At 37.3% G+C, this 26,139-nt stretch overlaps 1 protein-coding gene across 1 annotated transcript; it reads left to right on the top strand.

Moving 5' to 3' along the window:
- The first annotated feature begins 1,483 nt into the window (after nucleotides 1–1,483).
- Nucleotides 1,484–26,139, top strand: NCAPG (non-SMC condensin I complex subunit G). Its single transcript, XM_059470483.1, has 21 exons — nucleotides 1,484–1,682; nucleotides 2,301–2,510; nucleotides 3,362–3,590; nucleotides 4,801–4,946; nucleotides 5,857–5,941; nucleotides 9,183–9,375; nucleotides 10,879–11,028; nucleotides 13,167–13,307; nucleotides 14,294–14,417; nucleotides 15,080–15,169; nucleotides 15,321–15,500; nucleotides 15,951–16,061; nucleotides 16,604–16,723; nucleotides 18,240–18,473; nucleotides 18,802–18,983; nucleotides 21,571–21,745; nucleotides 22,186–22,347; nucleotides 23,169–23,340; nucleotides 24,376–24,462; nucleotides 24,872–24,947; nucleotides 25,792–26,139. Exons 1-21 carry the CDS (start codon nucleotides 1,572–1,574, stop codon nucleotides 25,913–25,915), a joined length of 3,102 nt encoding a protein of 1,033 aa, XP_059326466.1. The 5' UTR covers nucleotides 1,484–1,571; the 3' UTR covers nucleotides 25,916–26,139.

Raw genomic sequence — 26,139 nt, 5'->3', positions numbered from 1 at the left:
GGTTGATTAAAATCTGCCTCTTAAGTAAAACGCTAGGAAGATTCAGATCTAGAACAAGACTGACCCCTAGTGTTTTTCTTTTTTATCTTTTTTCTTTATTTCTTTTTTTTCCTTACACAAAAATGACCCTTCTTCAAGCCAGGTCCTGCCTGTTTGACCTATAGTCATTTGATGGTTTGTCACCTGTCCTTACTAAATAGCTGTCATCCCTTGAGGTCTATTAGGCACTTTTTTTTTTTTTAAGCCCAAACATATATGGACATCAAACACTGTAAGTTCCTGCTGTCCACGGCTCGTGTTCACTTCTTTGCATGTTGTGTGTAACTCTGTAATTGACAGATGCTCAGAATGCTTCCCCTCAGCTAATGACCCTCGGCTTGGTTCGTTAATTGTGTCATTAAATGCTCACCGCACGTTCCGTAACAGTAACGCAGCTCTGGGCTTTGAGCTGAGTTATTTTTCCTGCTTTTAATGAGATACTGAGATAATGAGGCTTATTACTCTTCTCAAGTTAAAGGATTTCTGGGAAAGCATTAGGTTCACAACAAACGCTTGCAAACTTGGGGGGAATTTCCACTAGAAAGGGAATCAGCGTGGAAGGAGCACAAATGGGTATTGCCTCCGTATGTCAATGAGCTTCCATTGCTTACACAGCGGCTGAGCTCTCTCAGGTCGCCGCCGCACATGCTTCAGTTTACGGAACCCGTCTGTATTTACTTTCCCTGGTGCTCACGTCCGGAGAGGACTCTGGAGAGCGGCTCCGGGCGGGTTTAAATCTTTTAGCGAATGTAATTCTGGAGGCCCTCAGCCGCAGGCGGGCTGGTACCGGGAATGGGCTTTGGAACAGCCACAGGGCCACCGCAGCCCCGCACGGCCCCAGCCCATCCCTCTCCCTCCCAGCCCGCCCTGAAGGGCTCGGAGCACACACCCCATGAGGAGCAGCTGCGGGATTTGGGGATGTAAGGCCTGGAGGAGGTTCAGGGGGACCTTATCACTCAACTACCTGAAAGGAGGCTATAGCCAGATGGGGTCGGCATTTGCTCACAGGCAACCCGACACAGGACCAGGGGAACATAGTGCGCCACCTTAAGGCTGGCGTTAGGACGAATTTCTTCACAGAAAAGGCGATTAGACAGGGCGAGTCTTCACAGAAAGGTGAGTGGGCCGTCCAGGGAGATGGCAAAGTCGCCATCCCTAGAAGTCTTCAAGAAATGACTGGACGTGGCACTCAGTGCCATGGTCCAGTTGACACGGCAGTGTTCGCCCACAGCTTGGACTGAAATACCTCAAAGCTCTACCCCCACCCGTTCCGTTCTATGATTGTGTAGAAATGGCGACGCTCCGCGAGCGCTCCCGGCCAACGGCCGCCATTAGCCGCCCGCCATCGCCCGCCCCGGCCCGGCCCCCGCCCCGCCTGCAGAGCGCGGGCACAGGCGCGCGCCCGCCCGGCCTTCTCGCGAGATCGGGAGCGGCTCCCGCGCCCGGTTTGAAGCTGCGCGCGCGGACGCCGCGGCCGTTGCTGGCGCGCGCGCGGGGCTGTGAGGGGTCGGTGCCGCAGCCGCTCCTCCGCCATGGGAGCCAGAAAGAAGCTGCTGCAGGTCCAGGAGGCCTTTCAGCTGGCCCAGAAGCCTCACCAGAACCACGCGAAGCTCGTGGTGGCTCTGAAGAGCACTTATGCTCAGGTACGGCTGCCCTCGGGCGGCCCGGCGCGGCGGGAGCTGAGGGCCCCAGCGGCTGCTCCTCTGGTCCCCCGGGGGCAGGGGCCGCCCCCGCAGTGTTCCCCTAAACCGAGCACCAGTGTGCCTAAGGACAGCCCGCGACTTAAAAACAAGCAAACAAACAAAAAGAACCCCCCAACCCTCTCTCAAAACCGCCACCCAAATGCCGCAAAGCCAGGCTGCTGAACTATTCTGCCCAGTTGTCTCCTGCGAGCGCGGCGGTGAGAGCTGCCCGCGGGTGCTGGTGATGCCGCGGGAAGGTGTGAGGGTGTTGGGATGCCCGAGGTGTGGCTGTGACACAGGATATAATGCACGCGGTGTGATCGATGTCCTGGAATCTGTCGGCCGGGTGGAACCCCCCATTGCAATGTACCTGCTGTGTAATTAATTTATAGCAAAATACTCACTGAGAGGGGCACGATAGCGGGCGTGCCCCGACCGCTGGCTGTAGCCCTTTAAAAATTTAAATTCAATTGGAAGCTGTCAATTGTAAGCCCACTTACTTTATTTTTCTGTGGTACAGCTTTGAAAGATGAACCGGATAGTTATCTTTTGTTGTGGTTTGATTTTTTTTTTTCCCAGTTGGATGATAAAGGAAGCTTTAATGAAAAATTCATTCACTTCCTCAAGTATGCTATGATAATCTACAGGCGGGAACCAGCAGTGGAGCGAGTGATCAATTTTGCAGCTACATTTGTTACTTCATTCTATGAGACGGAGAAAGAAGATGGTAGTGAGGAGGGAGAAGAAGATAATTTACTTCTGAATTATGTGTTTAAATTTCTGCTTGAGGTACAGTTAACATTTAGTCTTAAATGTCTAACGTTTCTAACATAGAAAATGGAAACTTTTTGCAGTGGGAAAAACTTGCTGCTACCTGACAAAACTTAAAAATTAGAACTTAAAAAGTGAAAGCAAAACAAAGCTAGTGCTTGACACGTTACACCATCCCCATTCCCCCAACACAAAAAGATCCACCACATCACACACAATAATCCAACAACTGGATTTCAAAATTTGAGCCTTTGAGAAAAATGAAAGTTCTCCTATATGGCTATCAGGTATATGTATAAGCATGAAAGTGTGGGAGTGCTGTGGAAATTAATTTATACCCTTCCTTTGATAACAAAAATATTAGAAGATCTTCTATACAACTGTGGTTGGCATGTGTATTTCTTTCTGCTTACTGCAAGTGTTACATAGAAACAGAAACAGTTCCAACAGCATGAACACAGATAGAATTACATTTTCCTAAACTATTGATTTTCCATGGTAAGATTATGGATCAGGATAAATAACCATAATTGCTAATGTGTTTTTTTCCTTCTAATGTTTTGTGGAGGCAGAGCAGTAAGCTGGCTAATGCACTGCAGGCTGCATGCAGTGGTCAGCGTGCTGCTTCCTTTGGGAAGGCACTGCTGATTTTCCTGTCACTGGTCCAAGCAATGGGCTGTAATTGCTTTTCAGTTCTGTGACTTTTTGAGATGAAAAGTCAAATTAAATTGGAAAAGCTTTTGAAACATAGAAGTGCATATTTAATTTATTGTGTAGAATATTAGGCAGTTAGATGTGCATATTAATAGCCTTATGATGGAAATGAGAAAAATGTGATTATAAAAATACCTTTTTTTTCTTTCCCCAAGTCTCACAATGCCAACAGCCATGCAGTGAGGTTTCGAACCTGTCAGCTTGTTAATAAGATTTTGGGAAATATGCCAGAGAATGCTGAGATTGATGATGACTTATTTGATAAAATTAATGGAGCTATGCTGATTAGACTTAAAGATAAATTTCCAAGTGTTAGAATTCAAGCTGTCTTGGCCCTGTCAAGACTTCAAGATCCTAAGGATGAAGCCTGCCCTGTTGTTAATAGTAAGTAGTATTGGTCTTTCTCTTTTGTCTAATTTACATTGCTTTAAAGTATTTCAAAGCTGTTTTTTTTTTTTTTTTATCATTGACGAAGTGGATGTTTGAGGGTAATCTTGTAATAATACATAAACTGTGAAACTTTGCTAGAGGAGTTGGAGGATGCAAGATGTGTGTTCAAGGGGAAGGGACAACTGTTAGGAGAGATCTGCTGGACAGTCATACTGGGCTCAGGCTGCTCTGGGCTGAATGTAGAAGTAGGCTTGTGAAAATGTGTTGGATACTAGAGTGGAGGTACAATACATGTTTGTTCAGCTCTTGCCCTCTAAGGAGCCTTTGGTACTGTTAATTGAATTAGCACAAAACTCTTAGTAGAAATGATAGAGAAAAACTATTGTTGTCTCAAATTATGATCACTTTTCTAGAAGAGATCAGCATCTCTGCAAGGCAGGGGTCTTGATGATGTTTGAGGGTTTCTTTGTGTATTGTATCATTCTTGCCTAAGTTTCCATTTCCTTTGCCTCAAGGTAGACAGAGTGTACGTAAATTGTGCCTTGATTAATCTTTACATATTGCCTTTTATGAAGAATTACTGAATTAGGGGTTTCTGTTAAGGGAGCTTCTTTTAAATTTTATTTTCTATGTGATGTTTATAGGTTACTTATTTAGAAGCACATAAATTTCATAGTAAGTCATTGTCTCACAGAGCAAGAGGAATTTGTGTATACTGTGATTAAACTAAGTTTATAGTTGCCTTGAATTTTGAATAAGGTTCAAGAACATAATAAAAGAGCTTGAGCAATGTGAGGGATTTACTGTAAGAGTTTTGGTAGGCTTAATGGAGATTGCAGTTTTCCATTCATAGGAAAAATTGAGGATCTACTTCAAAAGATAATGAAAAGGTACAACTAGTGAATAGAGGTCTTACAGAGCCAATGTTTGGAAATGTTTTATTTTTCTGCTAGTAAATGACAAAGTGGTTATTTACGGGTGGGATCTAGAGCAGATATTTTTGGAGTTATTACCTGAAGATCTTACTTATGATTGCAAATATTGTTTCTTTTGACATCATAGCTCAGCATGTAGTTATCTTAAAATCTTGCAGGGGAGGGGTTTTGGTAACAGCTGCTGGTTTGTTAGTTTTTTTTTTAATATTTTCTGGTTTTCTATGTTTCAAACTCATATGAAAGCATAATGATGACTGTTTTATTTTTAGTTTATAGCACATTGCTGGAAAATGATTCCAACTCGGATGTGAGACGCGCTGTGCTGTCGTGTATCGCTCCCTCGGAGAGGACTCTGCCGATAATTGTAGGCCGCACCATGGATGTAAAGGAGGCTGTCAGAAAGCTGGCATATGAGGTAACTGGGGTCACTTACCATTCATTTCAAAGGCTGACTTAGGAAAAAGGCTTGACATCTTTTATTATATTTCACTTACCACTAAGATCAGTTAAATACTTCATTGACCAAAATTTTGAGGGGGGTGATTTAATGCAAGTTTTCTAGTTAAAACTGCTGAACTTGACTGTAGAACTTTCTTGATGGAATTTACTTGTGTGGTAGAATTTGTCTGTTGAAGATCAGGTAGTAACAGTATCAATTATGTATGCAGTCAGTTGTTTTTCCTCTATGCATTTTGTCATTGAAGCAAATTTGCTTCTCTGGTATTATGTAGTGGATGTTAGGACCATGGCAGTAGTGAAAAATGGCATGGTTGTGGCATTGCAATTTTGGGAAGTATCAACCGTTATTCATGTTTGCATGCAGAGGTAAGAAATATGCTAACCTGTCTGTTTCTTATGCAGGCATCTTATGGGAGATCTTGAAACAAAGTGTTCAATTTTTTCACACAGAACTGTCTTCTGCTTTTTAAATCTTAGGTTAGATTGGTTTTTTCAACTGAATCTCTGTGTTAGTGGCTTTTTAAGAAAAGTACTTAGTTCTGTAATTTATTGTAGGTATTCATCACCTTGCTCACATTAAAGAGAGAGGATAATTTTCACGTCCAGATGTTGCATTCAAGCAGAGCTGATGAGCTTCTAAGCCATGTGTTAATTTTCTTGTTTATTTTACTTTACATTTTCTTCCATGCACAAGGATCTGATAGTTAATTGTTGGTACAGTACTGTTGGTATAGGTATTAGAGGTTTCTATTGATTTAGGATTTATGTGGATGGTTAAAACTCTTAAGTGTAAAACCATAGGTAGGTAATGGGATCATTTGTTACCAAATGTGGAAATGTATTTTAATGTCTTAATATTTTTCAAGGTTTTGGCTGAAAAAGTTCACATGAGAGCTCTGACAATAGCACAGAGAGTTAAATTGTTGCAACAAGGACTTAATGACAGATCTGGTAAGAGATCATAAGTTTCTTAACATCTTAATACTAATGTTTAAGAGAGAATACTTTCTGATTGTAAAATGTTGGGGTGCTGTGTGCAGAAGCTGTGATGGCAATAATAAGGAGCCCAAAGGGATTAATGAGGTACCAGGAAGTGTTTAGACACATGAAATCTGTTTGCTGCTTTGTTTTTCCAGGCCCTTTATAGTAAACAAACCAGAAAGGAATTGCACTTTCAAAAAACCTGAAAGCCAGTGAGTTTTAAAATGGGACCAAATGCTATTAAAATTAAAAAAAAAAATTAAACACAGAATTAGAAAAAATCAATTATTTTGGTGTATTCAGAAATGTTACATTACAGATATTTTTGTAACTAATAAATGCATTAAATAATTTAAATATGAACATTAATATCAGTTTGAAAATATTTCCTATGTGCTGTCAGAGAGAAATCTTCTCAGCTGGTTAATTTTTTGTTTAACTAGCTTGAGGGTTTTTTTTAATGAATCTTTGACCCTATGCATTTCACCATGGGGCAGCTTTATTCTTTTTAATGTCTTTTGTACTGTATCACTCTACAGACAGAGCCATTCAGAATGTGCCCATAATTGTGTCATGGTGTTGCCATAAGATGAAAACATCACCTGCATCTGAGCAAGACAATTTTGGCCTGCCTATGTAGAACTCCCTTTTGGTTTTTTTGTTTCCCCCAACTGCAGCAATTGTAGGCATGAATTTCACAATAGAAGCTAACCCGTTTTACTGAGTGCTGATGTGTAGTCCCCCTGCTTTGATTGAAAAGCCTGCACTAAGTTGAATTTTACTCTGAGAATTTCCCTTGCTGAATGATGTGCTGCTTGGGAATTGTGAGAATTATGATCTATGTGGATATTCACTCACAAAACAAGATTGAAGTACTGGGTACTAGAGCTCTTTAAGGTGTGTTTTGCATGAATGTGTTTTTATTGATCTGCTGTTATTTTTGGCTATTTTTGGGGATCATATTCTGTTCTTGACAGGAAAGGAAGAGACAATCAGCTGACTCCTTTTTTATGCTGTATAGAACTACACTTAAAAAGACCAGCTCCTTCTGTAGAGGAGGTTTTAGTCACTTTGCCCCACCCATGCTGAATTGGTCTCTAGTAGCTTACAGAAGTTTGCCATGTTCTGTTTCTGAAGTCCAGCACTGAAAAACCCATGTTCTGAATTACTGTTTCTTATTGATGCACTAGTTTTCTGTTTTATCTAACTAGTTGCTGCTTGTCTGCTGGCTGCCCCCACTCCCCCAGTAATCCTTGGTTGTCAGAGATACTTAGGATGAATGCATTTCTTTTAGTAATCTCTCCAAACTGGGGAGGAAATTACTTTCCCTAACTTTTCATGTGATCCTTCACTTGTCAGGAACAAATATTTGTTGTATTCCTTTAAAGGAAAAGTACAGCCTTTCTATGTGACCTATTTTTTGGTGACAGTGATGAATTCAACATAAAGAAGTGTCTTCTTTTATGATTCAGGACAGATACTTTCTTAGTGTCTGTCTCCACCTTAGGATGGTTTTACATCCCAGCTGTTGAGGACTTTTTCTTGACATCTAGAATCACAGGGTATGTAACATCTGCCAGGGTGTGTAGTTTGACTGATGTCACATGTTCCTGGCCAGGTAGGATTGTATTCCACATTGGCAATTCTGTATTGCAAATCCTGTAACTCTGAAGGATACATATATCTTTATTGTGAAGGATATATGTATCTATTGAATTTGCTTATCTGGGTAACTCCTGAGGTAACAAGTGAGGAACCTGCTCATTCAAGGTACCAACACTGAAATTTTGGATGTTTTTCCATATTGGCTTTAGAACAAGGACTTATAATTAGATAAGATGTAGAGTACATAATGCACATTCTGCTTAGTTATGCTTTTCAGGGTGAGTTCAGCTCTCATTGTACTTTATTCTACTAGTTTATGCTTTTCACCTTCTTGGAGAGGTTTCTTATCCTTAGGATCGTAATTTAGCTTTTTCAAGGCCTTTTTACAGTCCTTTTTGAACTGTAAACTATATTTAACTGCAGCATTTATTATCATGAGTTACATATAAGAGGAGAGATGGATGTTGTCAGTGTGTGTGGATTTTGTTTCTCTTATACTGGATATTGTTTTCTGAAAGAGCCTAAGAGCAAAATTGTTTTGCTCCTTAGTTATGTTTTTATCTCCACCAGACACTTAGCCTTTCAACTTCCCTGCTTAATTCTAGGTGAATGCATTAAAGATGTATACATCCTGGATGTTCCCATAAATTTTTTTTCATTGATTAAATAGCACTCTCTTGATCCAGGAATTGTTTCTCGTGGCAGTGGTGAGTAGGGAGTTAATGTATCATATGTAAACTTCATAATCCATTCACATAATTGAAATAGCATGAGAATTCTGTATGGCAATTCTCATGTAGTATCCTGCCTCCAAAAGTGGTGACTCCTGAAACAGAGCAAGTATGTAACAATGCTTACCCAGAATGTTTGGGACTGGAGCATCTCTGTTGCAAGGACAGGCTGAGGGAGCTGGGCCTGTTCAGCCTCCAGAAAACTGGGAGGGGAGCTCATCCATGTCTGTCAGTGTGTGAAGGGAGGGTGGCAGGAGGATGGAGCCAGGCTCTGCTCAGTGCTGCCAAGCAATAGGAAAAGACACAACGAGCAGAGAGTGATGCACGCACTGTTCTGCCTGAACACAAGGAGGAATTTCTGCACTGTGCAGGGGACCTTGCACTGGAACAGGTTGCCCAGAGAGGTTGTGGAGTCTCCCACACTGGAGATGTTCATGAAGTGTCTGGATGCAGCCCTGTGCCATGTGCTCTGGGATGGCCCTGCTTGTGCAGGGAAGTTGGACCAGATGACCCACTGTGGTCCCTCCCAGTCTTACCCATTCTGTGATTCTGATTTTGGATATTTCTTCTACAGGAGTTTGTGGTTTGTAGGTTTTCTGGGTTGAGATGCTGTCTTTAAATGTAAAAGTTTATTGGATAGAGGTTTTTTTTTTAATTCCTTGTGAGGGGAAAATTACATTGCCTCAAAAAAAGGGTGTACCCCAGGTAGTTCTTGCTCAACAGAGTTTTTCTTTATTTAAGGTAATCTTAAGTTTAACTGTATAATAGCTTCTTTTGCAAAAAGACTTCTATAGAAAAATGTTTTATGAAAGTATGTTTAAAATTTGATATTTTTTAAACTTTGTTTTAAACTGTTTGAATTCTTGTATTATTAGATGCTGTTAAGGAGGTAATGAAGAAGAAGCTACTTCAAGCCTGGTTACAGTTCACTGAAGGAGATGTTTTAGAATTGCTTCATAGACTGGATGTAGAAAACTGCCCAGAAGTGGCCATCCCAGTACTAAATGCTATGTTTTCATTATCTCCACTTCATGACATCGTTCAGAGCTGTAAAAACCTTGATAGCAGGTATGCAGAGCATTCTTCATTTCCAAAAGATGAGTGTTTTCTATGAGAATATAAAACTAAATTACTTTTAACCTCTGAAGATACTGGCACGTTTCCTCTGTAAGAAAGTTATTTCACTATTATTGATGCTCTTTAAAGCCAGACAGGCCCACATCTATAGCTTTGGAGTGCAGTGCATGTAGCATCTACTGATTTCAAAACATCTCTCCTGCTACTAACCAGAATGCAAGGCACTTCAGGTGATACTGTGCATTTTCTCCCATAATAACAGACTAAGATTTTGCTATTGCTTTTTAATCAGTGACAATTTGTCACTTAATTTCATCATCTGAGATTAGACTCCTACCACACTTCAAAATCTTTTTGTTCTGATTGATCTGACTTTGGTCCTGAGCAAAATGAAGCTTCCATTCTGAAAAACTGGGCTGAGAATTTTTTAAGTACCAGATGTCTTAGACTAATGACATTTTGAAAAGTAAGTCAAATTAGTCAGTTTATACTGAGGCTTACATTAATTTAATTTATGGAAAACACTAGGATTGTTTTTGTATGAAGTTTCTGAGTACAGCTTGAATGATGGAGTATCAGAATGATAAATGGTTAGATTGTTTAAGTCTGTGATTTCTGTTTGTTAAATTTACTTTTAAATAAAGACCTGTCAGATTAATGAGAATCTGTCAAAAGGTCAGTTTTCATTTACATGTTGCCTTGGGTGTTTTTGGCTGGGTTTTTTGTTTGTTTTGTATGTGAGCAATCTAAAGCAAAACCAAAATTGTTGATAGTTTATAAGTAAAATGGGATTCAAGGGAGTAAAAAGTACCACTGCAGAGTCTTTTCTGTTTTGAGGTAGAATTAATGCAGAACTTAATGTTCTGCTTCAAAAACAAAGATTAATTTCCATGCTTGGCATGAAAAATACTATGGATCTAAAAAGGAGTGGGGGTCTCATGATGGATGATCTGTGTATGAAGGCAGGTGGATGAGGAGCTTACAGAGTTGCTGAGAAAACGTTGTATTAGATTTTGTATTTGGCATACTGTGATTGCTACTCCACTGTTTTCTCCAGATCTTCTATTAAGAATGAAAGAAACAATTCAGAGAAGCTGAAAAAATATTTTAATGCTGTTTTGCATTTCTGTGGATTAGTGGTGTTCAGTTTTCCAGACTTGTGCAGGGATAACAATGTTTCATAAAGTACCTGCCTGGTTGCTCTAGGAGGTCTGAAGGGTTGGGCACAAAGTTTCTGCAGGCTGCTGTGAGCAGCCTTGAGTTACAACACTGAGAAGGGCAGTGTAGTGAAGGGCTTGGGGAGCTCTGTGTCCTCAAGACAGGGAGTTATTTTTCTCAATCTCTAACTATTTCTGTGGGGAATACCTTTGATGGAGTTTTATTTGCATTTTAGGAAATAATATTTATTTCTTATTTTCTAATACTTGTGTGTATTTATTGTTTTAGACTCTTTTATTCATCTCTTCATATTGCTTTTTTTAAATTTTTGTTTAGAAAGCTGATTCCAGTGGAGGATTTAACAGCTGAGAATGTGTTATATTGGAGATGTCTTTGTGAATATCTAAAATCAAAAGGTGAAGAAGGTGAAGTTTTATTGGAAGACGTGCTGCCAGAACCAGCTATATATGCAGATTATTTATTGAGGTACATTGCAATTAAAAATGAATCTCTTACCACTAAAGTAGATTTTTATTTTTAAATTAGAGAATATTTATTTTATTCAAATGTTCAGGTATCCTTCAAACCCAAAGCTGTGCTTGAACAGGGATTTTAGCATTTCTTTGCTTTTTTGAAAAGATTTTTGAGAGATTTTTTCAAGCTTGCAGAAACTGACACTTCTTCCAGTGTTGTCATTTGTGAAAATAAAGTAAAATTTTGCTGCTGTCCCTAAGAGAAGCATTTTTGAATTGAAACTTCCCTCTCTTTTGCCTGCTTAGGCAGGCGTGCTTCCTAAAAACTTGTTTGAAGGCAGTGACAGAGCTGCCAAATGAGCAGTTACAGAACAGTTATTTAACTGGAGGGCACAGGAGGATGGAAATGAATGTTTTGTTCATGCAATGTTTTTACTCAAGCAAAGAATGGCAATTGGTTTTTTATTGATGGTGTGTTAGTGTAATAGTTTTGGTTGGTTTTTTTGTTTTGTTTGTTTGTGGGCTTTCTTGGCTTTTTTTTTTTTTTCTTCATGGGATTCTTTAGTCTTAACGTAAATTTTGAACAGAGTTTGCTTCTGAGCATGGATAATGCTGGGAAATCTTAACTGAGGTGCTGTACCTGTAAAACAGTGTACCTTCCTGAAATGATAATAAATCAGATCTGCTGAAAAATGCATTGTATTGATGGATATTTCCAATTAAAAATATGCATATTCTTTTCTCACTGTACTGGGTGTAGCATACTGGTAGTGATTACAGAAGCCATTGCTACTTTTCAGTGTGGAATGTGTTAACATGTTTCATAAACATTTAATAAAAGAAGCATCTGTGCTTCCTTAGTTTGGAAATGTATATCCAGTCTGGTGGATATAAATTTATTCATTCATTATTCATTTTACAGTCCATGAAACATTTATTTTCCAAAAAATCTGTTCTTTCAGAGAACATTTGTTCTGTTTTCATCTAGTCTTATTCAAAGTGCCTTCAGTTACACTACTCTTCAGGGCGAGGCTAAAATTAATCAGGTTTACTAGTAATTGTTTATGGTATCAACTGTTAAACCCTCACTGCTGAGCTGTTTCAGGCATGATTTTCAGTTCTCAGTTTCTGGTGCACAGTGCACAGTTGTGCAGTGCCCTGTGAGGGTGTTGGTCAGGAGGAGCAGCAACATGCCGGTCACCGGCACTTCAGGAAAAAGCAGATTGTGAGCTGCATTTCCATATGCACTGTTACCTGCTGCAGGTTATTATTCAGTGATCAGAAACAATTTTCATTTCAGATCTTCTTAAATAGTAGTTACATGTGAAGTTTTTTGTCCTAAATTTGAAGAAATTGTAAAAATTTGCTAAAAATAACAAGCTCTTACTGAAAAGTATCTACAAAGCTGAGGTAGAAAAAAGTGTATTTTTCACAGCTTATGTCAGTATTTGAATTGTATTTTATGATATTGAATTTTGTACTTGATGTTTCACTTCAGATTTTCTGAACATGCAAACTCCCACTGATAGAAAAAAATTTGATAAAAAACCAATTGAGTCTAGAAAAAAAGAAATGGAACAAACTGATTGCACTTTCCATGCTATATGGCTGAATGTATCTGATAACAGATTATTATTCTGTGATGATATATTTAATCAGATTAAGACATCACTGTACACTTCCATGATTTTCTTGTATTTTGTCTTGTAGGCAATATAGCAATTCTGAAATTGTAAAAGATACATTGTACCTAAATATGCAGAAAATAGTAAGAAAAATGGTGTATCTATACATTTGTTCCTAAGATGTTACCTTTATGCATTTTTACAGAACTGAAATCACATGTTTCCTATTGCATTGCATTCACAAAAGGGATTTCTTTATTTAAAGTGCATTATTTTGAAACTGTACATTATTTGGTATAAATAACTTCATGAAAAATAATCCATGAAAAGAACACAATCATTAATTTTTAAGGTTTGTACTAACGTAACCACTTGTTTTTACAGGACACAGAAGTGGTGGGATTTTTATTGGGGTGGAGCAGGAGTGGATATTTGGATTTGTTTGGAGTGTATTTATTTATTTACTTATTTATTACTGTCCAACAGTGAACCTGAATGTAATTATATCTCTTCTGTTTGGATTCAGTTATCTTCAAAATATGCCAATTCTCAGTGAAGAACAAAAAGAAGACTTTAATTGTTTTGAAAACCTGATGACAAAAGAATTCATAGGCCAGCAACTGATTCTAATCATAGGCTGCATGGATACCATGGAAGAGGGAGGAAGGTAAACTTAAATATCAAATTTGTGTTACTGAGCTTAAGACACTCATGCCTGAGGACAGGTATAGAAGCTCTGCTTGGAAAAGAACCTGATCAAGCAGACAAAATACATTTCTAATGCTAGCTGGAATAGAAAGCAGTCTCCTTAGTGGAATTGGTCCCAACATTGTGCCACATATTGTCTGCTTACTTTTATGGAAATGTAAGTTCTAATTCTGATTCAGCATTGTTAGGGGAAAGAAATTCAGTTGTTTTTGTAATATATCATTGAGATTATGAAATTACAAAACTGCTTATTTGGAGTATAGTATGTAAAAAATAAAGGGAGAAAAACGTATTGCTTCACAACAGATGACTTGTAGCAAGTAACATGTTTGTTTCTTATGTTTTTAAGCTATAATCTGCTAAGGCCTAAAAGGCTACAAATGTCTTAGATGCCAGGCTAAATTGTGTTAACTGAGTCATTCTTATAATTTTAACAGTCTTTTGGTGTGAATTAAGAAGAGCAAATGAATTTGAAAATTCATACCATCTCAGGTATTTTGTGAAAACTTACAGTTATGATACTATAAACACAGCAGTAATTTCAAACTCTCACTGGAATGTGTCAGTGTGTGCCAGACTGGCAGGGTAGTTTAAGTTGTATTTTTCTTTCTTTTTTTTTTTTTTTTAAGTTTTCAGTCAGATATTTTCCATGAAAGCATTCTGCAGTATTGATACTGTTTCTGCTGGTATGACTTTTCTTTGGACGGTAGAGACATATGATTAAAAAATTCAGCATTTTCTAATCAAAAGAAAACAGGTAAAATCAGTAAAAGACAAACATTGCTAAGTAAGAAGATCCATTTGGCAGTTAATGTAGCTATGGAGAAAAGTTTCATACTGTATTATGAAATCTTCATCACAATATCTCCAAGTTGGTAGGATAGTAACTCTTATGTCTTCCATTTGCTTGAATAAGAAATCACTGTTTTTTTTTCTCTAATCCAGAAAGCATCTGCTAGTTATTTTACAAAAGATTCTCATTTTACCTTCAACTTCAGCAGCACTTATCCCTCTGCTTGTTGAAAGATTGCTCAGTATTGTTAAGGATGAGGACAGAAGGATTCAAATTGTAAGTAACTGTAAGAGCTTGTTTTCTAGTCTCTATCTTCCCCATAAATCAAACATTGTAAAAGAAATATCAGTATTTAAATATTGTCTATATTGTCTCCTTCTCTCTTCGGTTTTTTTGGCTTGTTGGGGTGTTTTTTTTTTGTTTTGTTTTTTGTGGGTTTTTTTTTGTTGTTGTTGTTTGTCATTTCGGTTTTAGGCATAGCTGCATTTTGTGGTTTTCTAGAGAGCTTTATGTTTAAAGATGTGACTGGTGTTGTAAATGCAGTCCTCACACTAGGAACGTGTTACACTTCAGTGGCCTGTTCCAGAATATTTTATTGTATTAGATGCAAAATGTTTTGACAAAAACATTCAAAGTGAGGATGATGTAGATTTCTGGGTTTCATATTTCTCTTCTTTCCTGTTAACTCAGATAGGTGCTTAAGGTCTTTTTGTTCCTTGCTTACCCAGCTGGATGGGAAAAAATGGGATTGAAATGTGCTCATGGAAACATTGTGTTTTCAAATTGAGGATTATTTACAGGGAACCAGCTGATAAGAGAAACTGCATGGATGTGGAATACTTTTTCAAAAAGATAACATTTTAAATTTGGAAAAGTGAAATGCTTAGTATATATCTGAACTGCAATTAATGGCACTAATATACTGTTTGTGACAATAGATTGCAGAAATTATATCAGAAGTTCGTGAGCCAATTGTTGCAATTGACCAGCCTATTGATGCTGCTGAAATAAGAAAGCGGGAGCTTAAGGTGAGATTTTAGTTAATAATAAAAATATTTTTTTAAACTTAATCATCCAGAGTTTTACATAGTAGGTTAACATTGGCTAGTGTCAATAGGGTGTCACTGGCTAATACTACAGAGGTTACTATGTTCATTTTCTTTTTACTTTGTATTTCAGCTGGCTGAAATAAAAGTGAAGCTTTTCGAAGCAAAACAAGCTTTGGAAGAATGCATTACTCTTCAGGATTTTAACAGAGCATCAATATTAAAAGAGAAAATAACTGAGTTGGAACAGACAAAAAATGATCTTATAAAAGCAGCAGAGCAACCTGAAATTAAAGAAATGCGTGTGGAGAAGGTCTCTTCCCTTCCTGTATTCCTAAGTGCTGGTTATGTTTTAAAATTTATTCTTAATTTTAAAAGAAAGTGTAGCTTGGCCTTGTCTAAAATACATTTTAAAAATTGAAATCAAACATTGATGGTATTAGTATTCTTCTTCTGCAATTATAGAAGCCAATAGTATGTTCTGACAAAAGATAAATTGTATAGAAGCTGATGGTATGTTCCAGAAAAAACGAATTTCAGTCTTGTTCTTACTCTTTTTACTCTTAACTAACTGAAAATATAAAAAGGAATTAATTTTGATCATAGCTTACAGACAGATGATGACTAATACTCTTGCACAACACATGTGTAGTGGACAGGAAAAGTTTGTTTGGGTAGGGTCAAATTGATGAGTGGCCCCATTCTTATCATAGCCACCATTTGTATTCATAGTGTTTTTCTCTTTTCCCTGACCAACTTGAAGAATGATCCTGAAACCCTGTTGAAGTGTCTGATGATGTGCTACGAGGTTCTGAAGATCATGTCTCTTTCTAAAGGCATCAGTCCAACCATTAATGAAATCATTCAATCTCTGGTATGTAGGAATGCAAAATAACTTGAACTCCTTAGTAAATGCAAAAATATTAAATGATGCCATTGCATTGTTCATACTGTATCTAGTCTGGTTTTTTGTGTGGATTTTTACAATTGTGTCCTCAAAACTATTTCAAGTACATTGAAGTGGCATCTGTATTTCATAACTTGGAACTGTGCATTGTTTCTCTGAAAGAATATTCATGTCTTTTATGAAGAGATGTTTAGGCTTGTTGTTGTGTGTTGGTTTTTTTGTTTCCCAGAGTAATCAACTCAATTTTGTTTGAAAACAAGTGTTTTTTAAAAACAAATACAAAGCAAAACACTCATGTGACTTTTGCCATTATTTTCTTGCTGATTTCAAACAACATATTCAATCTGCTTCTGTTTATATCTAGATAAACAGAGTATTTGATAGTTGCCATTTTCTAATACTGTATCAAAATAAATTATTTCTAATTTCAGGATAATATATTTTAGTAATCAGAGTTTTATTTTCAGTTTATGTATTTTGTCTATAAAGTTTAATGTTATTCTTTTCAGATACTTCCCGGTGTAATTAATGTCCACCCAGCTGTGAGAAATATGGCAGTTCTGTGTTTGGGCTGCTGTACTCTTCAGAACAAAGAATTTGCCCAACAACAGCTTCCATTGCTGTTACAGGTAAAATATCTGATAAGAAGTGAAATTATAGTCTTTGTGACTTAGTAAATAAATCTAGTCTTGTATCTTTAACAAGCTGTCATACATAGTAATGTTCTCTGAGAACCCGTAATTCCTCATTTTCTGAAGATCTGGAGAGTATGGTTTCCCGTAGATATTTCTGACGTCTGATAAAATTCAGTTTATCTTGGTAGTAGCATGTTTTACCTTTGTGAAGTCACCTGTTGTCCTAAAATTTTCTAAGAATTCCTTATCCTTAAGGTCTCACTTTCTCTTTCAAATCTGGGTGAAATCCGTCCTGAATTTGTTACTCAATACAGCAAAGAGAAGCTGTAGGATTCTCTAAGCTTTCCTTGGGAAACCAAACTAAAAATGAGTCTGGTTTTCACACTTCTGTTGCATACTTCCTGTGATACTGGGTGTCTGATTTAAATCCTGAGTAATTAATATGTTTATATTAAGGATTGAGGAAGAGTTGTTAACTAGAGGATAAAGCAATATTCAAACCAACAAAACAATAGCATGGCCAAACATCTTTGAATATGGAGCGTGTTGGATGCTGTAATATCCACAGTTCCCAACCTTGTGGTTGTTGTGATACCAAGCTAATTATATCCAATATGACACTTGTTAACCCTGGTTTTTGACCCTGGATTTGAGGGAAGTGTGGGTGGCAACTGTGCTTTTCTAAGAGTGTGTTCAGGCAGACATTGGAGAAAGGACAACAGGAGTTGAACTGATGTGCTTGGCTCAGACAAGATAGTAGAGTTGTAGTCATAGTGGGAGAACTTTGGGTTCCTAAAAAAGTAACATTTACTATTGTTTTTAATTTGGCTTTGAGTATGTCACATTAAAAAAAAAGTTTGTTTGGAGAGGATTTCAGTTACTTAAGTAACTTAAATTTTTGAGTTAAGCAATCTTTCTGCAGATTGTAAATCCCTCAATCTCTGTGTGGGCTGCAATCAGAAGCAGGGTGTTGGACTAAACAGATGTAGAATCTCTGGGCTAACCCAAGAGGCATGGTTTGACTTGCATGTAACTTGGACTATAATACATATAGTAACCTCTGTAACTTTGACTTTTATCACTCTCTTGGTCCCTGTTGTCTTTTTACATACCATGATTTTAATTAAGCTGTTCTTTTGTTTAGCTATATTTCTGTAATGCCTAACACTCTGCAGCAACCACAGGCAAATAGACTTTGTTTGTCTAGTGTCTGTCTATGGGTTGAACAATAAAATTACATCTCATACATGGATGTTCACTCCATGAGTGAAATTAATTTGATTGTATGTAGTGCAAATTGCATAGGTGACTTAATAAATTATTTCTCAGATTGTATTATAAATTTGGGTTTAAATTTGTATCACACCTTCCTAAAGTTGGAAAATTGGTTCAAATATTATAAAAAGTTTCCCAAAATAACCAATCTTATTAAAGGAAAGATCTTACTATGCCTCATTTCAATTGGTGGTCTACTGGAAGATGATATGTTTATTTTCCTTATTAAACCTAGGTGTTGCAAATAGATAACATAAAGATAAAGCTCAGTGCTTTAAAGGCAATCTTTGATCTACTAATACTGTTTGGAATTGAGCCTTTTAAAACCAGAAGAGGCAATGACTTTCAAAGTGAAAGTGCACACATTAGAACTGAAAATGGTGAGGATGAAAGTGAAACAATAGAGGAAGAAGAGACTGCCACAGTTCACAGCCTTCTGAAGCTTCTCTCTGGCTTCTTAGACAGCACGGTAAGGAATATTATAAAATTTGCCTTAGCTTTGTTTTAAAATTATTTTTGCAGATGGCTTATCATCCCATTAGGCTGCCTGGGAATGTTATGTGATGCAAATTGAAATTAATGGTCTATTATTAAAATACCTGTCCTAGAAAATGGCTACAAGTTTGTCACTGGTTCAGGCTAAGATTACCCTTGAGCAGCTTTGCATTCTGTTTGCAGGTGGAAATATGTGAATGTAGAGAAGTGATTGGTAAGACAGGGTACAGGCTTTTGCAGTGAAGTTCTAGTGAAAACCGTGCTGGTTGGTGTATGGTGTCTGTGATGAGCTCTTTGTTCAGTTCTCAGAGCTGAGGACGGAGGCTGCAGAGGGCATTGCCAAGCTGATGTTCTCTGGGCGGCTGAGCAGTGCCAAGCTCCTCTCGCGTCTCGTTCTGCTGTGGTACAATCCCGTCACTGAGGAGGACACTCGGCTCCGACACTGCCTGGGAGTGTTCTTCCCTTTGTTTGCTTATGCAAATAGGTAATGCTCTGTGTATTTGTTTGATGACAATATACATTCATCTAGCAGCTTTAGGAACCTCTTTTGGTCTTGCACTAGTAGAAATGGCACAAATGCAAATTAGATTTAGACATCTAATTCACTCTCCTATGCCTATTGCTTTGAAAGTACATAATCTCAACCTGTGACCATTCTGAAGACTTTCCATTAATGGCTTTCCATGGGGCTTCCCCTTTTGTTTTTCTTTCCTAAGCCTACAATTGAAACTCTTCTCAAAGAGATTGAATAAAATTAATTTAAAAATATGTGCTTTACTTATTTATGGTGTTGAGCACTACAGGTAGGCTTTGAAGTGTCACTAAAAAGTAGCTAGCAGGAATGCTTCAAAAGAAAAGCAGTTACCAAAGCAGCAGGCTGCTGGGTTGTGGTTTGGGGTTTGGTTTTGGTTTGTTTTTGAACCAAGGAATACTCCAATTTATATTCACAGCATATTCAAATCTCCTGTTTATTTTGGTGGTGGACAAAGGAGGTAGAGAGCTTATGTAAGGGAATAAGAGCTTAAATAGCAATTCTCATCTCCTTTTACCTGCTACTGAAAGCTTACTTTTTAGTAGCTGCTAGTGGTTTTATTAAGTTAGAACAAACAAAGTATTTATCTGCTTTTTTATAGTTAGGTTTTAATTTAGGTGTATTATGACACCTAAATTAACTTATCTTACCTATTTTTCAAAACAAATGAAATTAAATTTTTGTGGTCTATACGTTGCCACATTAAGAGGAGTAATACAAAGGGGAGTTTTCTTGAAGAGGCAAAAAAACCCTAAGCAATGTGGTATTTGCTGTTGTCAGAAAAAAAATGAAGAAAATTCCCAATTTCTCATAGAATGGGGGTTTCCCTACTCAAAATTCTTATGAAAGTAACAGAAAAATTGATTTAATATCTTTCCACTATCTCTGATAATGAGTAATCAATTTAAGCTTTTAACATTGATAATCTTTTATTTGTGAATTTCATTCTCTTTTTATGAGAGTTCTAGTCCCATGTATTTCCACGTCATTTGTAAATGAAGCAATTTCTTGTGGCATCTCATAGATGATTGTGTTCTTGAAAAAATAACATGGTGTATGTGTTAAGCAAAAATCAGAAAAATCTGTGGAAAAAATTCCTATGTCTTAGTCTGGCTCATTGATTAGAATCTCTGTTTAGTTAGGAAATCTTATTTCTTTTCTGTCTCAAAACATTGTCTGCGTCCTGGATCACAAATGGTCCATTTTAAGTTGAGTTATTTACTTTCTTCAGTGACAGATACTGTATTATTAGAAGTGAATTATTAAATACCAAGTGTAATTCAGAACTTGTCTGCAAAGTTGCCATTCAGTAAAGGAGAATTTGGGTAATAAATGAGATTTGGTGGAGGCTCATACCTAAATTTGGTACTGATCTCTCACAGAATTTTAAAGTACCATTTTTTTTTCTGGGTGCTGTTCTGTTAATCTTTCCACCTGGTCACAGATTTAATCAAGAGGCTTACTTTTTGAAATGAAATATTTGAACTCTGAGGAAGAAATTTTGATCCTGACTGTTTAAATTATCTGTTGTGTTGGAAGTGTGATGTGAGATGCTAGAATAGGGACAATTCTTACTCATGGAATGTCTTTATAGTGTATTAAACTTGCAGGCAGCATAAGAGGAGAAGCTTCTGCCTTGTGCCTGTGTGTTATTGGAGATGTTGGGGTTTTTTCCATTTGCAGGGAATAATCTGAATGATACTTCAGTAATGCTTGAGCCAATATAAAGCCTTAAAGCTGCTGAAAGGGGGAGTTCTTGCTTTGGTTCTTTTGTAGCCAATTGTAGTGCTCAAAAGGATTTTTTGTCAGCTGGTTTTGCTCCATAATCCAGCAGCAAATAATCTGCTTTTTAAAAAATTACTTGCTTTCTTGGTTTTCTCCTGTAGTTATTTGGGTTCAAATAGGAAGTTAATAGAAATATCAGCAAGAGTAAAGGCTTCACTTCAACTGTACCTTGTACTTTTTGACATCTTACTTGTTAAATTGTTTTGACAAGTCTTGTGGAACCACACTTCTAGACAACTTGCTGCACGACCAAGTGAAACATGGTTTTTAGGTTTGCTTGGCAGGAGTTATGAACTCTTCTGAGAAAAAAATCACAGGTATTTCTTCCAAAAATCCTGTTAACCACTGCATACTTTTTTTGCTAAGTTTCCTTGCTTTCTTACACAATGAGAAGTACCCCCAAAGAAATATGCTAGCAGAAAGGAGGAATGAGCAAAAACCAAGGTTAATCTATGAAAATGAATTAGAGAAATGTATTTATGGAAATTTTTTCTCTTGTCCTTCAAGACAGAACATGTCTGTATATATCAGTTTCAGTAGTCAGGATGAATATTCAAATTCTTCAGAGGAAGGAAGTGTTAAAATTTCAAATGGTACTATGAAGCAGTTTTGATATCTTGATCTTGCTGGCTGTTGCTTCCAAGATTGGCTGCTCCCACTTTGATTGATGTACCAGGTCAGTGAACTTTCATCATGGAAGAAAAAACTTAATTTTGTCTTATTATGCTACTAATATTTGACTTCATTGAAACAGGTCCAACCAGGAGTGCTTTGAAGAAGCTTATCTTCCAACTCTGCAAACTCTGTTAAATGCTCCTGCAACATCACCTTTGGCTGAAATAGATGTCAGTAATGTTTCTGAACTGTTAGTGGATCTGACCAGACCAAGTGGACTGAGATGTCAGTCCAAGAAGTCCCAGGACTCTCAGGTACAATGCATTAAACTGTCAGAAAGTAGCACTTGTGTCAGATTAAGAACTACTCCCCCTTAGTTTACTGCTACCTGTCAGGGCCTCTGTGGGATTCCCAGTGCCAGCAGTTGGATTAAATGAGTGTCTGCTCAGGTAATGAAGTCTTTTAGCTTGACACTTTTTTCCTCCTTTTCCTTCCCTTTTCTTCCCCCCTGTCCCAAATTTCCTGTCCCTCTTACAATTAAAAAAATGTTAGTAGGAACTTGCACATGGCTAATTGTTTATGTTGTGGAAGATATTTATAAGAATTAGGTGGTGAATGTACTGAAAATAGTGCATTTTAGGAAGATGTTTGCTGTGTAAAATTAGCCAACTGTTTAAATGAGATTGTTCTCACTGTTGTCTCTAGTAAATAGTTCCCAGCAAAATTTCTGATACCTAATTTCTTTCCTTTGCAGGAGTTAACAGTGCATGATAGTTTAGCCATGAAAATTTGCAATGAAATCCTGGCAGACCCAACTGCACCAGATGTCCGTATTTATGCAAGAGCTTTAAATTTTCTAGAACTCAGTAGTTCTTCTACAGAGAATCTGCTGGTGCTGCTCGATGAGATTCAGGAGGTAGTACATAAAAAGCATGGTTCTTACTTTTTTAATCATTAGTAGGCTAATATTCTGATACCCCTAAAAATGGGCCTTTTGTTTACTTTGACCATATGACTGGAATTTATCTTCTAAACCGTTTTGAAAATTAATTTTTGAATAATTTATAATAATCTGAGCTGATATCACTGCATAAACCATAGACAGTACAAACAGCTTGAAACAGTGTTCCTGACTTGATACATTGCAGTACAGTAAGTTCTTTTGTTAACTGTGGTGTAGTTATTACTTTTAAGTTAAAATAAATTTCAGCATTGAGTCTTGCAGTTTTGCAATTTATCTTTAGTTAATTATTAATGACTGAAATTTTACACCTAAACTTATGGTATAATGGGAAGATCATTAGCCAACATGAAAATGATGCTTGATTTAAGATGAAGTAGGAAAGGATTACAACAGTTTTACTTTGGTGCTTTTATTATTATTTAAAAAATTGAAATTTGGAAGTGTGGCACAGGAACACAATGGTATATAGAAATGTTGGTAAGAATGCTGAATCCACGATGGGCATATCATCCAGTGATAGCTGTACTCTGTACCAGTTGCTTTAATTTTTTTCAGGTTTTCTTTAAGACAAATTATGAAAAAAATATGGTATTTTAGTGCTTAGTATTGATGGAGAAAGTTTTTCTTCTTTTAGCTTGACTGGTCACTTTCATATCACACAATGTATCCTTTGTGCAGTAATTTCACCTAATCCTATTAGTAAGCAAATTTTATAGATAAAAGAAATAGTTGTAAGTTCAAGTAGTGTTTAACATGGAATGTCTGCCCTCCAGAAAGTGGAAGATAAACCTTGTCAAAGAGCTATTGAGAAGCTCCATATGAAACTAACCAAGGGTCCCAATGTGGGCAAAAACCACTCTGGAAGAACTGAGGAAACAGGTCTGTCTGAAAGGACACAGGAAAGAGACATCGCATTGTGTGAAAATACTGTTCACAATGAAGAAGGTAATTCAGGAGGGGTGTAGCACGTGTACAATTCAATGAATTCTTTAGATATTATGGAAATAAGAAGTAATGGGACTTGGGAGGCAATTCCAGCTACTCCCCATATCACTTGTGCTCCAGCCCCTTCCCCAGCTCCACTGCCCTTCTCCAGACTCACTCCAGCAGCTCCATGTCTGTCTTGCAGTGAGAGGCCCAGAACTGAGCATGGGGTTTGAGGCCTCATCAGTGCTGAGTGCAGGGAATGGTCACTGCCCTGGACAAAGTCTCTGGTGCCACCCACGATGCCACTGCTGGCTCATGCTCAGCTTACAGACATTCAGCTCTTGGAGCTGCTCCCTTATCAGTGTCCTCAAATGGAAAATCACTGTTCCCATGCTCATGATCCTCTGATTCAGGGGACTGGGCAGCCTGAGCTCCATCAGTAATATTAAAGAATCCAGCAAATCAAGCACTGAATGGCTCTGCTGTTTTCTCTAGCTCTGCTAGTTAGGTGACTAACCATCTTCAGCAAGTGTTCATCCAGTGTTTTGTTTGGATTTTCTCCTGTTTTTACTGTACTGTCAAAAGTCCTTCTTTATTATCTCACAAAACACTGACCACGTTCAGCTGTAATTGAACTTTGGCCTTTGGTGCCTTCTCCCCACGTGTATGAACACAGCTCTGTCATCTTCCTGCAAAGCCTGACCTGCTGAACTTGCAGAGATCCTGCAGTTCCTTTTTCCTCTTGAGCTCCACAAAGAGGTCCCTGTTCACACAAGCTGATCCTCTGTCCTGCTTGCTCAGCTTCCAACACAGTGGAAGGAGCTAAACAGTCATCAAGAATAGTTTATGTATTATTGACCTTTGTTGGGGTGGAGTTACAGCTGAGTGACATTTTAAATTTCCTGTTAGCTTTATTAGCTAGTTTCTGGTTTAAAGAAAAAGTGAGGTTCAATTGTGTGGCTTTTTAATGTAGCAGCCAAAATTTAAAATCCTGGTATTTAAGATAATCAAGTTTTAATTTATGAGTTCTGCGTTTGTTATTCTGTTTAACAGAAAATAATGAAGATGCTCTTCATACTCCAGTTAATGAAGTTAAAGAAACTGCAAAATTAAGATCCACAAGAAGCAAAACTGGCAGAGGTACAGTGGCTACAATATTAGTTGTTTTTAATAAAATAATTTCATACTAACTTTTTGTGAATGCATAGATGGGAAAGCCATTCATACTCTGTTGTAGATTTATAGTTGTATTTGTTAAAATATTAAAGTTGTTTGTTCTTTGGAAATTTTTGTGCTGTTAGCCTCTCCCAATAACAGAGATTTCAGAAAAGAAAAAAAGACTGACTACAGGCTTGCAGATAACCCAGCCACAGCCACTGACAGTAACATACAGCTGTTTCTGTAAGGAGAAAATTGTGGGGTTTTGGTTGCAGACTGCATGTTTCTATGTTTAGATGCAATTTCAAACACTGAAGAAAAGTAGATACAGAACTAGTTTAAGAAAATAAATGATATCAAGATATGAAAAAAGACTTTTGCTTATACTTAGGACAGCGGAAAGCGTCAGAAGTGAGGTCTGTGAGCAGAAGAAAAACTGGTGCAAGTGTAAAACGTGGTCTTGAAAGGTAAATCCTTGTCTCCCCACCATCAAAACTATGATGTCTGTTCTAGCAAGGAAATTTAATTCAAATGTTTTTCTTTCCCAAACATATGTGATTTGATATTCTCTGCTCCAAAAACACTGATAATATTTTAAGGAAAAAAATTTCTTTGAACTGGTACTTTTGAAACAGTGGCAGGTTCTGCCAAAGGAGCTTGTGATATTTTTTGAATGTACCTTTTGTGTGTTAATAGATATTCTAGCTGAAAAAATTCAGATTTTTGGTTTACATTATTGCTCTTCTTCCAGTTAAATTTTTTCTGCCTTTTTAAATTTGTTCTGTGGAAGTATAAATGTTTTAAATTTAAATCCTTTTTCCCCTCACAGTTTCATTGCTTGTTGTCCAACACGTAGTTGACAAGCATCTAGAAATGACTGAAAAGTGAATATAGACAAGGGATCTGTTCCCTTATGATTTTGCAGGATATAATCATTACAACAACATTATCTTTGTACTTTTCAGCTGTGTTCTAATCTTTCTTAAGCAAGTAATCCATTTACTGTGGACTATATTGTGACCAGGGTCAGTCTCTCCCATTTGCCTATTTCATGTGTTTGCTTTGATTCCATCTAATTTTGGGGGAATTTGATTCCATCTAATTTTGCTGATTTTGCAACTCCTTATCATGTGGTTATCTTTACTGATACTGCTATATCACTTGAAAATAGCAATATATTCTCAAAAAATAAAAAGTCTTTAATTGGTAAGAAGTATTTTTGCTCTTTATGACCATGTTTCAACTTTGTTCCTACAAAAGCTCTTCAGTTTTAGTCTTTTTTACCTAACTCTTAAACAATCTGTGTTTCAGTGAACAAATTCCAGAACCAGTCCCAGTGTCAAGTTCAAGGCCTCAAAGACGAGCAAAAACTTTGGCACTGGAGAAAACCCGAATGAACCTTTCCAGACTGTTGAATGAGGAAACAGATGAGTGAAGACAGGAGAAGAAAGTGCCTTTGTCAACACTGGTAGTTAACATCAGACTTGAAAATAAGACTTTTTTCTTGCTAGTCATATTTACTCCTTTTATATGAATCATTTATAATTCTACATTTATATATTAATTTTTTTAAAACAGATGCTTGTACTTCTTGTAATTCCTGATATAAAGTCCCTCATTCATGTAATAAAAATGGATTAAAATATTACCTGAACAAAA

The sequence above is a fragment of the Ammospiza nelsoni genome, chromosome 4 (assembly GCF_027579445.1).
Source record: "Ammospiza nelsoni isolate bAmmNel1 chromosome 4, bAmmNel1.pri, whole genome shotgun sequence".
NCBI classification, from domain to species: Eukaryota; Metazoa; Chordata; class Aves; order Passeriformes; family Passerellidae; genus Ammospiza; species Ammospiza nelsoni.
The sequence above is the reverse complement of the archived record's forward strand: the minus strand, read 5'-3'. Positions and strand labels throughout refer to the sequence as shown.